Raw genomic sequence first — 14,882 nt, 5'->3', positions numbered from 1 at the left:
GCCCTGTGAGTCACCAAGGACAACATAATGGCTACTGTAGTTGTGGTAATATGCACATTTTGTTGCAATCTAATACTTTTTTTGAAAATAGGTAGTCCATGTAAGACATCTATATTTTCCATAAATATTTAATTAAACCAATGGCCTGTTCTGAGACCACACAGAAAAATGCACACCTTTACTCTACAGGAGATATTCATAGTTTTGTTGGGTTTCACTCATTTATATGTTTTGCTTTTATGCATCCTTTTGTCTCTCACCAGCTACTATGTCCATCAGGGGAGGAGCCTTCCTAAGCCTGGGCACATCCCACTGACAACATATAGCTCAAACCACTGCTGCCCCAAACAAGGGAAAGAGGACAGGTCACATTGAAGGGGGGGAGATCTTGTCTGCTTCCTCATATGTCTAAGTCTTCCCTTGGGGCCCTGCCCTGGGAGGGTTCCTCTAACAGTCAAAGGAAAGGTGTCAGGAGAATGAGGTCCTAATGCATTGGCCCTTCTCCTGTGGTCCTTTCAGCTTCTGTAAAATGACCTGATGGGGTGAAAGCTCTCCAGGTTTCCCCTCAACACTTTTCTTCTCTGCTTCTAGATTTCCTGGGCAGAAACCAGGGGAGAGTTTGGGATTTGTTTCTGTTGACCTGAAAGGAGCCATCTGCCGGGAAGCCAAAAAGAGGCCAGGAGTCCCAGTGCTTCATAGCAGGCACACACAGACCTGTCCTGCCCCATCTGTACCCTCAAAGCAGGAATGAAGACATTCTTGATTTCTTGCCATGGGGAAGGCTTAGAAGTGGAGAAGACATAGGGGAGGCAAGGTAGGATTATACCACAGAGGGAGATCAGGACAGAGAAAGGAAAGCTCACATATGGAAAAGGACACTTGTGGTAGGGAAAGAAATTTTATTTCCAAGCTTTTAAGAGAATAATACAAACAACAGAGAGTTTTAAAAAACCCTAAAAACTGGTTTAAAAAAGTACTTGACAGTGTCCCTTGAATACCCATGGATGATGCAGCCATTGTGCAATGACAACAGGAAACTGCAGGTGACCACCCAGTGGCCTTCTGTGGCAGAGCCCCAGGAACCAGGAGCCAGGCCCGAGGGCCAGTGCTCCCTGCCAGAGTCCCGGGCCCCACCTCAGTGCTGGGGAAGGACCAGGGAGCACTAGCACTGAGGGCTTAGCCAAACAGCAGCAGGGAATATTCAGACTGGCCTTCACCCCACTCCCTGGGACATACCCAGCCAGTCCCTCCTGTCTGCTGCAGCAGCTCTCAGCATGTGCCGAGGCTGGAGGGGGCATGGCACTGAGCGTGTCCTGGCCGTGGGTGGGGATAGGCAGCAGGGAAAGTCGCTCCTGGATTGATAGCTTTAAAGGCTGAAGCCACAGCAGCAGGACTGTGCTCGAGATACCCATGGGAAATCTGTACTTCTCTCTAGCTCTGTGTGCGTGTGTGTGTGTGTGTGTGCGTGTGTGTGTGTGTGTGTGTGTCCTGTAAACACCTTTGAGCCAAATAACCATAAAATAAAGTAACAAGGGCACAAAAAGACATCCATCTCCAAACCTAAGCCCTCTTTGAGCCCACCTGAAATTGGGAGTTCCAGTTTGGAAGGTCTGGAAGAGAGGAAACCCCCCCCACTCCACCTCTGGCCGCGCACACCAACATGTCCCTCCCTACACTGTCCACCCAGAGTCATGAAGTCATCCGTGTTAGAATTCCTGCCCATCAGGTGAGCCCAGGGGCTGCAAAAACTGCACGTGATCCCTGCCAGCCCACACCCGTCCCTCTCCCTCCCCCCGCCCCACTGCCAGTGGATCCTGGCGCAGAGAGAAACCAAAACAAACTCAGGGGGAAAGCAGGGCAGGCTACAAGTGCTTCTCCCTCCTCTGCCCTTTGCATTTTTTTCTCCCTCCACATGTGCACATGAGGGCACCACTCCAAGGCCAGCTCCACCTTCTGCAGCCTCCACTTCTCCCACGTGTTTTGTGCATGGGTACATCTGGCCGATGTTATCGCTGTGTTTCATTAGGTTCCGCCTGTATTGCACTTTGTTCTTGAGTTTGCATTGGTTTTCCTTGCTCTTGTTGGAGAATGGTATTGACTGATTGCAAACCACAAAACCACACCAGCATCACTCACTCCAGCTCCAATCCTGCCCCCAGACCCCTCAAGGCCCCCCACCCTCTGCCTACCCTCTGCTCGGGCCCCTGGGGAGTCACATTGCCTTCCAAAACCTGCTCCCCAGACCAGCACACAGTGGGCCCAGCACTTTCCTGGTCCACCCTTCCCTCCTGTGCAGGGTCACGGCCTCACTTCCAGGTCTCCCTCTCACACTGTTGTGACCCTCATGACGAGCTCTCGGCTGCTGCCCTGGGGGTTCCGCTGCTCATGAGGTCTTAAGTGACTCAAGATGTGCAGGATGGTGTAAGCACAGTGGTGGTCAGACAGAGGGCCTGAGGGCTGGCTGGCTGCCCGGGCAGGGCCTTCCTCAAGGGCAGGGGTGTCCACAGCCTCCTCTTCTGAGGAGAGGGCATTGGCCTGGGTGGATGAGGAGGTCCGGGGGTTTGTCCTGCCTCCTGACTTTTGATCCTCCAGGTCTTTTGTCTTGTCATAGTTCAGCACTTTCCACTGCTGGTTGACAGCCTGCCACCGTTTAAAGATGCGGTACACAGAGGGTCCCTCGTGGATGATGAGACCTGAGGCAGCAGGGAGGTAAACAAAAGCCAAGTAAGAGAAAACAAGTCATAGACTCCCTTTATTTATAAAAGGATGTAGGTGTGGGGGCACGATGGATTTATATAGTTTGTTTTGTGCTTTTCAAATCTACCTTTCAGCTCTGAGTCACGTGGTCCCTACCCCTACATCCCTAGCCTCAGTGTGTCTTCAGTGGGTGCAAGGCTACAACACCAACTCCATGAAATAGCTGAGCACCTGCATGTAATACTTTTGCCTATTTCTACTCTGCCCATCCATGTCTTGGCTTCACAAAAATCCAAATTTGTTGTTTACTAAGGCATAATATAAATACAGGGTAGAGCAAAAGCAGGTTTACAGTTGTTCTTATGGAAAATAATACAATAATTAACAACACAAGAAAAAATCTGTGTTTCAAGTACTCACAACTGTAAACCTACTTTTGCCCCACCCTGTATTTTTTTCCTCCCTCTGCCAGGTATCCATGGCACCCAGTACTTAGCTGATGTTGAATGAATGAATCGTATGCTTTCAAAAGCACCATAAAAGAAACTCCATGGTCGTTCCATGCCTGCTGAATGGTGTCTGAAATTCTCCTTGTTAAGTCCTCATGCAAATAGCCCAGTACTACTGAAATATATACACCTTTGGGAGAGAAAACTTCAGCACAGTTACATTGGTCAATGGGAAGGTAGAGTCAGAAAAAAAGCCACGTCAATCTGGCAAATAAATATTAATTGCATACCTTCTGTGTGCCAAGCCCTAGAGATACTGCAGTGAGCAGGAGAGGCAGAAACCTGCCCTCAGATACCTCACATTCCCTTTAGTAGAGAAACACACATCAGATGTGTAAACAAGACAGTAGGACTATTTCAGGTGCTGAAAAAATGCCGTGAGGAAGATAAAATAGGGTTAAGTAGCCACTGGCTACAGATGTTAACAGTCTTGTTTTAGTGGTGGAAAGGCCTTTGGAGAAGGTGGTATTTGAATTGAGACTTATATGATTAGGAGGGATCCATCATGCAAAGATCTGAAAGGAAAGCATTTGAGTGGCAAGAACTGCAAGTGCAAAGGTGAGGGGGCGGAAATGGATGCCAAGGGTCAGGAAAGAGGCCAGTGTGGCCAGGGTGCAGGGAACGAGTGGGGAAGTGCAGGGCAGTAAGTGCAGAGGCCACTCTATCATAGGGCCTTGTAGGCCGTGCAAGGAATTTTTTTTTTCCTGGAATTTATAGTTTATTTTGAGTATATGGGAAACCATTGGAGTGTTTAATGAGGGGAATAGCATGATCTGATTTAACACCAGTAAGTTCATTCTGGCTCCTGAGAAACAATAAGCTGAGGAGGACAAGAGTAGGAGCAGAAGACCAAGCAGGAAGTGATGTAATGACTCAAGTCAGAAAGGCTGGTGGCCTGGACTCGGACAGCAGTGCAGACAGTGAGAAATCACTGGAAGCAGGATGTATGTCGGGGGGAGAGATGACAGACGTGCTGACAGGTGAGGTGTGAGTCAAGAGAACAATCTGAACAACTTGGAAGCTTTGGGCCTCAGCTGTTAGTAGATGTGAAAGGCACAGTGGTTGGGGATATGGATTAGTGTGCTGGTGGCAGTGGCTATATTAGTTTCCTATGGCTGCTATAACAAATTACCACACATTTAGTGGCTTAAAATAACACAAATATATTCTCTTAAAGTTCTGGAGATCAGAAGCCTAAATTCAGTCTCACTGGGCTTATTTGAAGGTGTCAGCAAGGCTGGCTCTTTCTGGTGGCTTTGAGGGGAGAATCCATTTCCATGCCTTCTTCTAGAAGTCACCTTGCTTCTTCTTTGCATCAGTCCACCTCTTTCAATGTCACTGCACCTGCTACTCTTCTGTCTTCAAGCCTCCCTCTTATAAGAACGCCATGATTATGTTGGGCCCGTAAGAATTGCCCAAGATAATCTCCCAACATCAAGATTCTTAAATCAATCATGTCTGCAGAATCCCTATGGGGGACCACTATTTAGCCACAGTGATAGCCTTATTTTATTCATGGTAAATTTAGGATGTCTGCTAGAAATTTCACTGGAAGGACCAGCTAGGCAGTTGGACACATAAGACTGAAGCTTAGGGAGAGGTGTGGCCTGGAGAGAGAAGTCATCAGTGTAGAGGTAGAATCTGAAACCCTAGGGATGCCTGGATCTCCTGGGCAGAGAAGGGGGACAAGAGAAGAGGGCCAATGACAGAGCCCTGGGGTTTCTGGTGTATAGAGGGTCAGTGGCAATTTGATGGAAGTGGAACCTTCAATGGAAGCTCTGGAGGAGCAATACATGGTGTAGAAGAAAGACCAGCAAATGTGGAGACCCAGATGGGTAGAGACATGTTTCAGGAAAGAGAATGTGAAAACTCTTTGAAATGCTGCTGAGATGTCAGTGGAATGAAAAGTGACCACTGGTTGGTGGGCACCAGGGAGGTAAGCTGATAGAAGTGATGGTGGGAAAATCAGGTAGTTCTCATCCAAGTGTATCTTTTTCTTCCTTGAAGTCATGAGCTAAGGGGAAAGGGATAAGGGAGGAAGTCTTGACAATTTGGGAAGAAAAGAGAAAGTGGGAAATAATTACCTTGGAAAGTGGGAGAGTGAATTTACAAGGGAGATGTGGCAGAATTATCTAGTCGTGTTGGGTGTCCATTTGAAATTTGTGGCCATCAATTTGAAATGAGTCCAGTCGTTGGTTGTGTGATTTTTCTCTCCACCTTAATGCAACTGCTTGCTAGGTGCATTTATGGAGTAAGAAGAGAGTTGGATGTAATTAATGTACCAGGGGTATTCTACCCACTGCCTGTGGGCCACATATGGCTCAGGTGGCTATGAATGCAGCCCAACACAAAATCATAAATTTACTTAAAACCTTTTTTTTTTGCTCATCAGTTTTCATTAGTGTTTGTGTATTTAATGTGTGGCCCAAGACAACTCTTATTCTTCCAGTGTGGCCCAGAGATCCTAAAAGTTCGGACACCCCTGGCGTAGACTGTTTCTCCAGGCAAGTAAGACAGGAGAGAAGATGATGGATGTTTGCAAGGGAATACTTATGACATTGGCCCATGGAGCTTAGGCTGGGAGGAAATAAGGACACAAAATGGGTAAGGAATCATAAAAAGTTAAAAAGGAAATATATATGGTCGATGAAAATAGGTCTCTATAAAGTTGGGGAATTGCCTTTTTCAGCTTCTAGAAGTCCCCTGCGTCCCCTGCCTCTTCTATACATTGGTCAAGGAATCTGTAAATTAAAAAGATGGGGGGGGGGTTGATAATCAGAGAATGGGATGTTTAAATCCAGATATGGGGAGTGATGTAGTTCTTGGCGACGATAAGGTCTAGAGGGTGACCACTTGAGTGGGGCTGAGGTGGGCTGGAGGAAAAGGACTCGGGTGTAATGAGGAGATGGACAGGTTATCTGCGTCCGCCATCCTCAGTGTTATCAGACCAAATGCTCCCTTTTTGTAACCAGTACATTTTAATATCCTCTTTCTTACCCTGAAATGAGATTCATAAGATAATATAAATCACTATGGTTGCTTTGAAAAAAAAATATAATGGCCTAACAGAGAAAGTAAAGAAGAACAAAGGAGAAGTCATTTGTAACAAAACTATATAAATTTCAATATGAATGCTGGGACACTACTACATTTGAGAACAAATGAAAAAACCTCATATATTTCCAAAACTTCCCCCTAGGGGGTTGTACCACTTCTGCTGAGAACCACTGATGTATAGAAATGCTGAAGACTGGTGGGAGGGAGTAGATGAGCCAGGTACATCAAGGAACATGAGTAGGCGGTCAACTGCCAACAGTATCAAGAAGGGGAAAGAAGTGGTAATACATGATGATGTGCACTGCAAAGGGGCTGGGGCCTCTGAAGGATAAAGGAAGAGAGGTGGTTTGGAAGTGGTAATGGAGAGCAAGGACAACATGGACCCACTAGACCTCACAGAACAGTGTATGAGAGAAAAAGCAGCCACCACTTGAGACAGCCATGCAAGAAACACTGCCCCCAGGAAGTTTTATTGCAATTGAGGGAAGATGAAAGTAACACTCAGAGAAGAGGTTGCCCATGATGTACCATGTGGTCCAGAGGGTACAAAAGAAGGGCTGGGAAGACGGGGTTGGTTAAGAGATGAGTAAACTGGAAAGGGATGATTGTCCATATCGGGAGGGTGGTCTTGGAGACTGGGACCTGTGACAGTGAGTGGCATGACTGGGGATGAGGCACAATGGGATTTACAGCAATTGTAAATCTAGAGGCAGCTGGTCTGGCCCCTGGCAGGAAGAGCTGATTCATAGGAGCAAACAGCAGTGAGTCATTCCTTGATGTGAAGCAAAAAGCCTGGATAGGAACACCTCAAAGCCTCTCCAAACTCCAACACACTGTGATTCTGGGACACAAGACAGCTACCCACTGCCACTCTTTTTACCAGGACTCCAAAACTCTTGAAATTGGACTTTGTGCAACAAGTCTTCAAGGGTTCATTGAAAGAGAGACAGTCTCTCTGTAGCTCAGTAGATCCTAATGTGTTTGAGGATCTCATGAAAGTGAAAGGCCACCTTCCTGGGGTGGTAGGGAGAGAAAGCCAGACACATGAATTGTTATGATTTTAGGGAGTTCATAAACCTTCTGCAGGCCACCCATGGACCTGCCTGATTCTGGACAAGGAGACTTCCTCCTTACCCAGTCTCTCACCCTCTCCCAATGTGCCAATTCTCATCACTTCTTTCAACCTTTTAAATATGTGTCTATGCACTCTTGGCATTGTAACATTCACTTGCTCATATATTCCACAAGCCTTGCTTGAACACTGCTAAGCGCTTTCCCTTAGATTATAAACCCCTTGAGGACAAAAGGTATGGTTGAGGCTTTGGCTGCTGACACAGTTTTGGGGGACTAATGAAGTCTTGGTGATGATGGAAGAGATGTGGCCTGGGGAGAGAGAAGCGGGATCTTCTGAAGGCCTAGGCAGACTCTTTCCAGTAAAAGCCACTAAACTTGATTCTTAATTACCTTCTTGATCAGACAGTTTTACCCTGATTGAGTAGGGTGGTTCAGATTTTTAGTCTGAATGCTGCCTTCCAATTATCTAATCGCCTAGTGTTTAGGAAGTAATTAAACCATTGTAATGGATAGGTGGCTGGAGGGGAGGAAGATGCATCTGTTTTTGTAGATAATGTTTGTTTGACAAAAGTTGGAAAAGCACAGACTACCTCATTCACATCTACTTCCTGGGGCTCCCTCAACTTCCTGCTCTACAAATTACTTATTGATTCCTTGGAGAGCAGAATTTTTTTTAAATGGGAGGAAATGGGTGGGGCTCGTCTGATCGGAGCAGATGAGGCGGGCAAGGTTGAAGATGTAGAAGAGAAAGAAGAAGGGTGGGAAATGGCAGTGGATAGAAAGAGAGAGACTGAGATTAGGATAGGAGGAAAGAAGGCTATTGGTGAAGGCAGGCAGGGAAGTAGCAGGAGAAAATGGAAAATTAGAGGGCATGGTAGTACTAGAAAGCCAGTATGTTTTGAATGAGTCCTTTCCTGGGGGTTTCTACTTAATTTAACAGGTACCTGGTATCCACATACAAGGTGCCTAACCCTGAGCTGTATTTGTGGAAAAGCCAGTTCCAGAAGAATTGCTGCCTTTGCCTTTCTAATATCTCTCTAACTTTTTGGCCCCCTCTTCCTCACAAAGCTGTAGGCTCCATAGGTTGTCAGAACCTTTCATTTGTGATCACCTCTCTCCCCCGACCTCCTGCTGAAATGGCCCTTGGTTCATCCGATGAGGATGGGAGGGAAGGTGGCCATTGTGGGCGGGTGGTCCTACCTGCATGGCTCCCATGCCCCTAGCTCCCCACAGCCGCGTCAGGAGTTCTTCCTGACAGGGCATGCCAATCCTCCCTTGCTGAACTGGCCATTGGCTCTTGCTGTGTCCATGGCAGTGAGATAGAATTTAATTCCATTTGGTATTTCCTGAGTACCTACTATGTGCATCTATGAGCTCCCAGTTCCCGTCACATTTGGAGTTAAGAGGCCAAAGCTAACTGAGAAGTCTGGGGAGAAGCCTCTGGCCCCCAATGCTAGAATCCCCCTCCCTACTCCCATCTCCTGCTGGAATCCTGGTGAAATGCTATAAAAGTTATAGACAACCCTCCAACAGTGCTTCTCAAAGTTTAGCATGTATCAGAATTGGCCAGGGAGTACAGATTTCCAGGCACTTCCCCCAGAGACTCTGACTCAGTAGGTCAGGGGTGAGGCCTAAGAATATGCATTTCTAAGAAGCTGTCGGGCAGTGCTGATGCTGCTTGTGTGCAGACTGCACTTGTGTTGTACTGCCTAGAACATGGTCCCTGTTCTGGCCCACTGCTCTCTGAAGGCTCTGCATTTTGAAAAAACATAACTGTAATTTCAAAAATCCTCTACTTCCAGATGTGACAGACATGAAAATGTAAGGCAACTGGATAAAAGGGTTATTCCTCTCCTAGACCCAAAGACCTCATGTCCCACAATTTAGAGTCAACTCACAATGAACATGTATTGAACACTCAGAGCACTGTCACTTACTAACCTTGTGGCTTTAGGTAAGTTACTTCCTTTTTCTGAGTAAATTGGGGCTGATACCCCTCCCTTATAGGGTCATTATGAGAATAAATGAGGTAATAAGCCCTGCGTGCTGGTGCCTGGCAGAGTGCTGGGCACACATTTAACACTCAATGCTGCATAATCTTGATTGTCGTGGTGCTGGGGGTGATGATAGGATAGAAGAGGCCCACTCTTATTTCTTCCTCCTTCTTCATTGCCAACCTCATCCCCAAACACAAGCACCTGTTCTATCGTCTAAGTGTCCTTCTTGATCCTCAGCCTGAGTCATTGTTTATCGATGAACAACAACACACTGGAACTGAGAGACGCCCTAGAGACTAACCAACTCCACTGATCAGAAATTTCTCTTGCATTAAGCCACTGAAACTTGGGGGGTTATTTTTAATATGTATCTGCTGGAGTTACCCTAACTAAAATCACTTCAGGGCTAGGTTAGAGGCCACAAGAGAAAAGCAGATTTGGGCATGTTCCATGTGGTCTCCAAAATGTATCAGATTGGGCTATTTCTGGTCACAAACCCACTGTCAACAGAGAGATATGCCATTCCGAGTCTGTTCCAATGACTGTGCTGCAGGCACTGAAGACAGTTCTCAAGAGGTATTCCAAAAAGATTTTGAGCCTATCAGCACAACTAGATTAAGTAAATTACCTCCCAAGGAGTCTCCTTGGAGGGGCACAGTGCTCACTTGCTGTGTCTGCTTCTAAATCAGGCCTCTTCATCCTCCAAGCACCCAGCATCTCAGCTGTGGAGAGAGGTGGCCATGCATGGGAAGCCGTGGGGGCAAGGGAGGGCATAGGTGAGATTCAAGTTCATAACTAATTTGGAAAGTTGGATAAGCCACATGCAGATAATGGCACATCGACTGAGCCCCATTTGCTTATTTTCATGGGTGATGCTTACCAGTTGTTTGCCCTGGCCCACCATTACTGAGAATCCCCCATAGCCACAGCTGTCAACCTCTGAGAACTATGACACCTTCTCACAATGGAAGTAACTTCAAAATCTCAGAATGTCAAACCTACAAGGATCTTGAAGGTTGTCAGGTTCAACTCTCTCATTTTACAGATGCATTAACTTAGTTGTAGAAAGAGGAAGTAACCTGCTCAAGGTCACAGAGGTAGTTAGTGGCTGATCTGGTTTTCAGACCTAGATCTTCCATTTCTTAGTGTCTTCCCCTGCCTCATGCTGCCTCCCCCATATTTTCAAAGTTTTCTGAACGGGGAATTAAAAGATTTGACAAACAGGCCATTTCTAGCCCAAAGGAGGGAAGAAAGAAAGGAATGTTTGTGGCACACATGTACTTTTAGTTAATGTGAACTAAAATTAAGTTTGAAAAGCAATGTTTTTCATTCCACTAGTTTTGATAGTTCTGTTTCCACTAGCCCCTGCCCAGTTCTGCTTCCACTTGCTAAAAATCAGTTGAGTCCCTTTGTTTTAGAGGGCAGGTGTCAAGTGTCTCTAAATCATAGGAAACACCCCTAATGGACAGCACACAGAGAAAGCTTTAATAAAACAGTTAAGAAATAATTTTGTTAATTACCATATTTCACTTTTCTAAATATTTGTAGCAAGCTCAGAAATGTTGCTCTCCTTCCTCCCCTTGACCCCATTCCACTCACAAGTACAAAACAAACAGGGGGAGGCTGAGGTCCTCATTTTTGCAAAGTTGACTTTTTGATGGCCAATCTCTTAGGTCTGTGGAGTGAAAAAAATGTTTTTGGTGCCAAAGACCTTAATTAATTTGCTCTTGTTAAATTCTAATAACTTGACCCACTGGAGCAGAGAACGTCTCATTTGTTTTCTGTGGGGTTCTGTCAACTCTGCTGGGGGAGACAGTGTCATTAGAGATGACAGAAGAGGAGGCAAGTGGAACGAGGACATTCGATGTAATCAGATCTTCTCATTGAGGGGACATGGGTGAGAGAAGACAAAACCTTCAAGAAGAAGCACTGCTCCAAGTAACAGTGGACTCTCAATCATGTGAGGATGCGGGGTGAGGTTCCTAGGCTGCGACTGGATTTTGCAAAGCTTTATTGAGTGCCTACTACGAGCGGAATCTACGAGTGCCTCCTGGCCTGATCACTCATATTTAAGAGTGCCTGCTCCTTCTCATACACCCTCTTATTCAATCCTCTCAACAACTCTGAAGACAGTATTATTCTTCCATTTCACTGATAAGGAAAGGGAAGCAGAGACTTCTGTGGGGACCCTGGAAACTATGGAAACTATACCCACCATTGTGAATCTCATCTCCTCCTCCCTGAGCTATTATTTGGAGGCCAAAAGGCTATCCCTGGACTAGGATGTGGAGTGTCTTGCAAGGACTTACCTGCAGAGGGAAACCAGACCTGCCTTGTAGGGGTCATGGTTCTCATCCTACATTTCTCTAAGTGACCCTGCTGTCAAGTGTGCTCACAATGACACCAGGGTCACTTAGAGGAATGTAGTTCTGTGAGTCTGAATATCTAGTTGAGCCTAAAAATGAAGATAACTCCAGTAGACATTGCAGGCTCCACCTGATTCTCCCTTCCCTAGAGCCCCTAAGAAGCTGCTAGTCTATAACCACTTGTGCAGTGCTGTGTGTTTTTCCTCAACTGGCCAGCATATTGCAGAGGAGGAGGAGTGACTCATACTGGAACTTTACCCTGAAAACTGGCATCATCACTACTGATCATGATCACCATCCTCAAAATCACCGTCATTGCAACCACCATAAGAATCTGTGCATTTCAACTATTTCCAGTTACCTGCCTCTCCCCTCTCTCTGTCACATATTAATTCTGTTTTGATTTTGTTTCCCAGCATTTTCTCCTGTGGACAGCCTCTCCTAGAAAAACACTGAACTGTGAGTCCTACTCTTCTGCCCGACTCAGCCTAAGACAAATCCTCCAGTCTTAATGTTTTACCATCTAAAACACTGGAAGAAGAATCCTTGCCCCTGGGGATATGCTTTGACACTAAATTAGCTCCAGTTCAAACCAACAAAATGATAGAACAATCTAAACAGTTTAAAGATGAGATGGTCTAAATATGACTGTATCTGACCACTGTTGGATGGCACCAAAATCAGTTAGGGTCCCTATGCATTCCTCTCCTATTCAATGGCTATCTGCAAGCAGTCACTGGTCTGTCAGAGACTCACTGGTCTGTCAGAATGGATAGAGCATGATGTGGCTATGCAGCTGAGAATTTATGTTTTCCTAAAAGCTTAGAGGAAAGAAAACAATGTGAAAATTCAATATTTAGTTCACTCCGCTTCTCCCAGAAATGGAGTGATTGCATACAAGATGGATGTAAGAAGAGAAACAAATTAGAAAGGTAGAAGTGGGCCAGGGGAGGCAGGCATATAGGAGATACCGTGAGCAAGAGAGGCCAGAGCACCAGGTAGGCCAGAGCAGGGGTGCTGGGTAGCTCAGAGCCCAGCCTGTTTATGAGGGCTCCTCCTGTAAGTGGGCCCAGGTGTACCCAACTGGCAGGTGGCATCTTCAGGTATCCCATAAGTGACACCATGGGACTCCTGCTATCTGATGCAGAAGGGCTCATAGAAGGATCCCTTGACTGCCCGTCAGGAGACTTTGCTTCTAATCCCAGATGAGCAAGCTTGAGCAGATCACTTCCCTTCTCCAGGTCCTAGCTCTCAACTGCAAAGCAAAAGAGCCATACTGGTCGATTGTACAATCTTTTCTTTGGTCAATGCTCTCAGTCTTCTTATCTATGGAACCCTGAGAGGTAGACAGTACTGATGCCCCTGTCTCTCATCCATGCTTACACCAGGGGAGGAGGAGAATACTTCCCTGTCCTACCACCTCTTTGATGTAAGCTTTGTTGGTAACGTGCATTGGCCAATGTCTGTGGGCAGAAGGAGCAATATGCCAGTACTGAGTTGGAGCTTTGAGAAGCGTTGCAAACATCAACCTTGGGATGTTTGTGCTCTTGTGCTCCTGCACTTGGCTAGGAGAAGAATAGACCTCTGTAGCCCCTTCTCCTTTAACGTGGGTCCCAGCATGAGAAGACATTCAGAGCAGGCCCAAACCCAACGCACAGTCAGAAGCTAAGCCCAGCCAAGCCCCGCAGAGCCACAGCCGTCTCATAGACCCATGAGTGGAAAATAAATGATTCTTATTGTAAGGCCCTGCAATCTTGGAGTTGTTTGTTGCTGTAGCCACAGCTGACTAATACACCACACGACAGGAAACATGTCTCATAGACGCTCACATCAGGGACAGATCAAAAGCCTGCCTAAAGGAGAATGAAGGGCAGCTGGAGGGGCCCCTACAGGAAGGCCCTCAAATGCTTCCTCTCTGTTCCAGAGCCCCATACCTCCATATGGAGAGACACCTGGTTTTTGGCATCAACAAACCAGGCCTCAGCAGGAGAGGAAGGGAGTTTTTTGGGAGAGGGAGCTAAATGAGAATGACTCAAAGTCAAAGTCCTCCCATTAACAGTCTTCTATTTCCACAGTCCTCCAGACCTGGGTAATCTGTTCCTTTCACTGCCTACATGCCATCATTAAAAGTCTCTTGAACTGGGAGCTGATGTACTAGTTTTGCTAGCATGGAAAGGCAGCAAGATGCTTCTTAGACAGATCTACAAGTTCTGGCATTACTGGTCTCTGGCTACTGTAATCAGTATGCAAGTCTCTAACTTCTCTGGTTCTAACATGAAAGGACCCCAGAGAAACTCACATTAATATCATCCCAGCTGAATTCCAGCTAATAGATGTTTTCCCGCCAAATGAAGCAATGTAGCATTTTGATATAATACCCAAACTAATGCCCAGAAAAGAAAGCTGTGGCCTAGGAGGTCATCTGAGAGTTCAAGGTCAGGATGTGCAACCAGTGCTTAAGCATGCTTTGTGTCACTCAGGGAAAACCAGGACCATTCTCCATCCCCTCAGATACTTGGGCAAAGACTTCCAAGTTGACAGCCACAATCATTTGTTGGAAAAAACAGAAAGACTCAGCACTCCACCAACCAACCTAACTTGATGGAAGAGAAGGGAATATAGATTTGGGAGTGGGAAAAGAAGGCATCATAGTGGTGGATTTCCAACTTTTTTCTAAACACTGAAGCCTTTTAAACAGAATCTTACCTGAAATGGAAACATGTCAACAGATAAAAGAATAGAAGCTCAGGGTTAAGCAGGGGTGAAGTTTCAGAGCCTGTCTTGGCAGCATTCCATTGCTCTCTTCTGAATGAAGCTGGGTGTGGAAGCCCAGGACTGCATACAGTTTGAAAATAACTAGACTAGAGGTGACTTGGGCATTGGGATAGGCTTATGGAAAGCTGAAAAAAGGAGGCAGGCATGGTTGATACTGTTTATGGGCATTTTGCTAAGAAGAGAATGGAATTCAAGGTACAGGCATTCCTTGTTTGGCTAGGCAGCCATGGGGCACACAGCAGAGAGGAAGCTTGCTGCATCCTGCTTGAGGCAGATAGACTGACGAACCGACTTTTCACAAATCTCCTTAGTGGCAAGCCTCCTTATCCTTCTCTTCAACCAGGAAAGACAGATTTGCCTGGGAAATATTTAGATTTTCCTTCTTTTCCCTGCTTCCCCCTCCTCCC

The 14,882-nt window shown here is 46.2% G+C and overlaps 1 protein-coding gene across 1 annotated transcript in view; it reads right to left on the bottom strand.

Annotated features, from left to right (window-relative positions):
• Window positions 1–2,296: 2,296 nt before the first annotated feature.
• Window positions 2,297–14,882, bottom strand: part of MARCHF4 (membrane associated ring-CH-type finger 4) — an 85,798-nt gene continuing 73,212 nt past the window's right edge. The window contains exon 4 of the mRNA XM_054586171.1: window positions 2,297–2,693. Within this exon, the coding sequence (XP_054442146.1) occupies window positions 2,326–2,693 (368 nt within the window). The 3' untranslated portion in view covers window positions 2,297–2,325. The remainder of the gene's footprint in view (window positions 2,694–14,882) is intronic.

The sequence above is a fragment of the Pteronotus mesoamericanus genome, unplaced genomic scaffold (genome assembly GCF_021234165.1).
Source record: "Pteronotus mesoamericanus isolate MK-2021 breed Mesoamerican mustached bat unplaced genomic scaffold, CSHL_Meso_final contig_90, whole genome shotgun sequence".
Lineage (NCBI taxonomy): Eukaryota > Metazoa > Chordata > Mammalia > Chiroptera > Mormoopidae > Pteronotus > Pteronotus mesoamericanus.
This window is presented reverse-complemented; position numbering and strand designations above follow the sequence as displayed.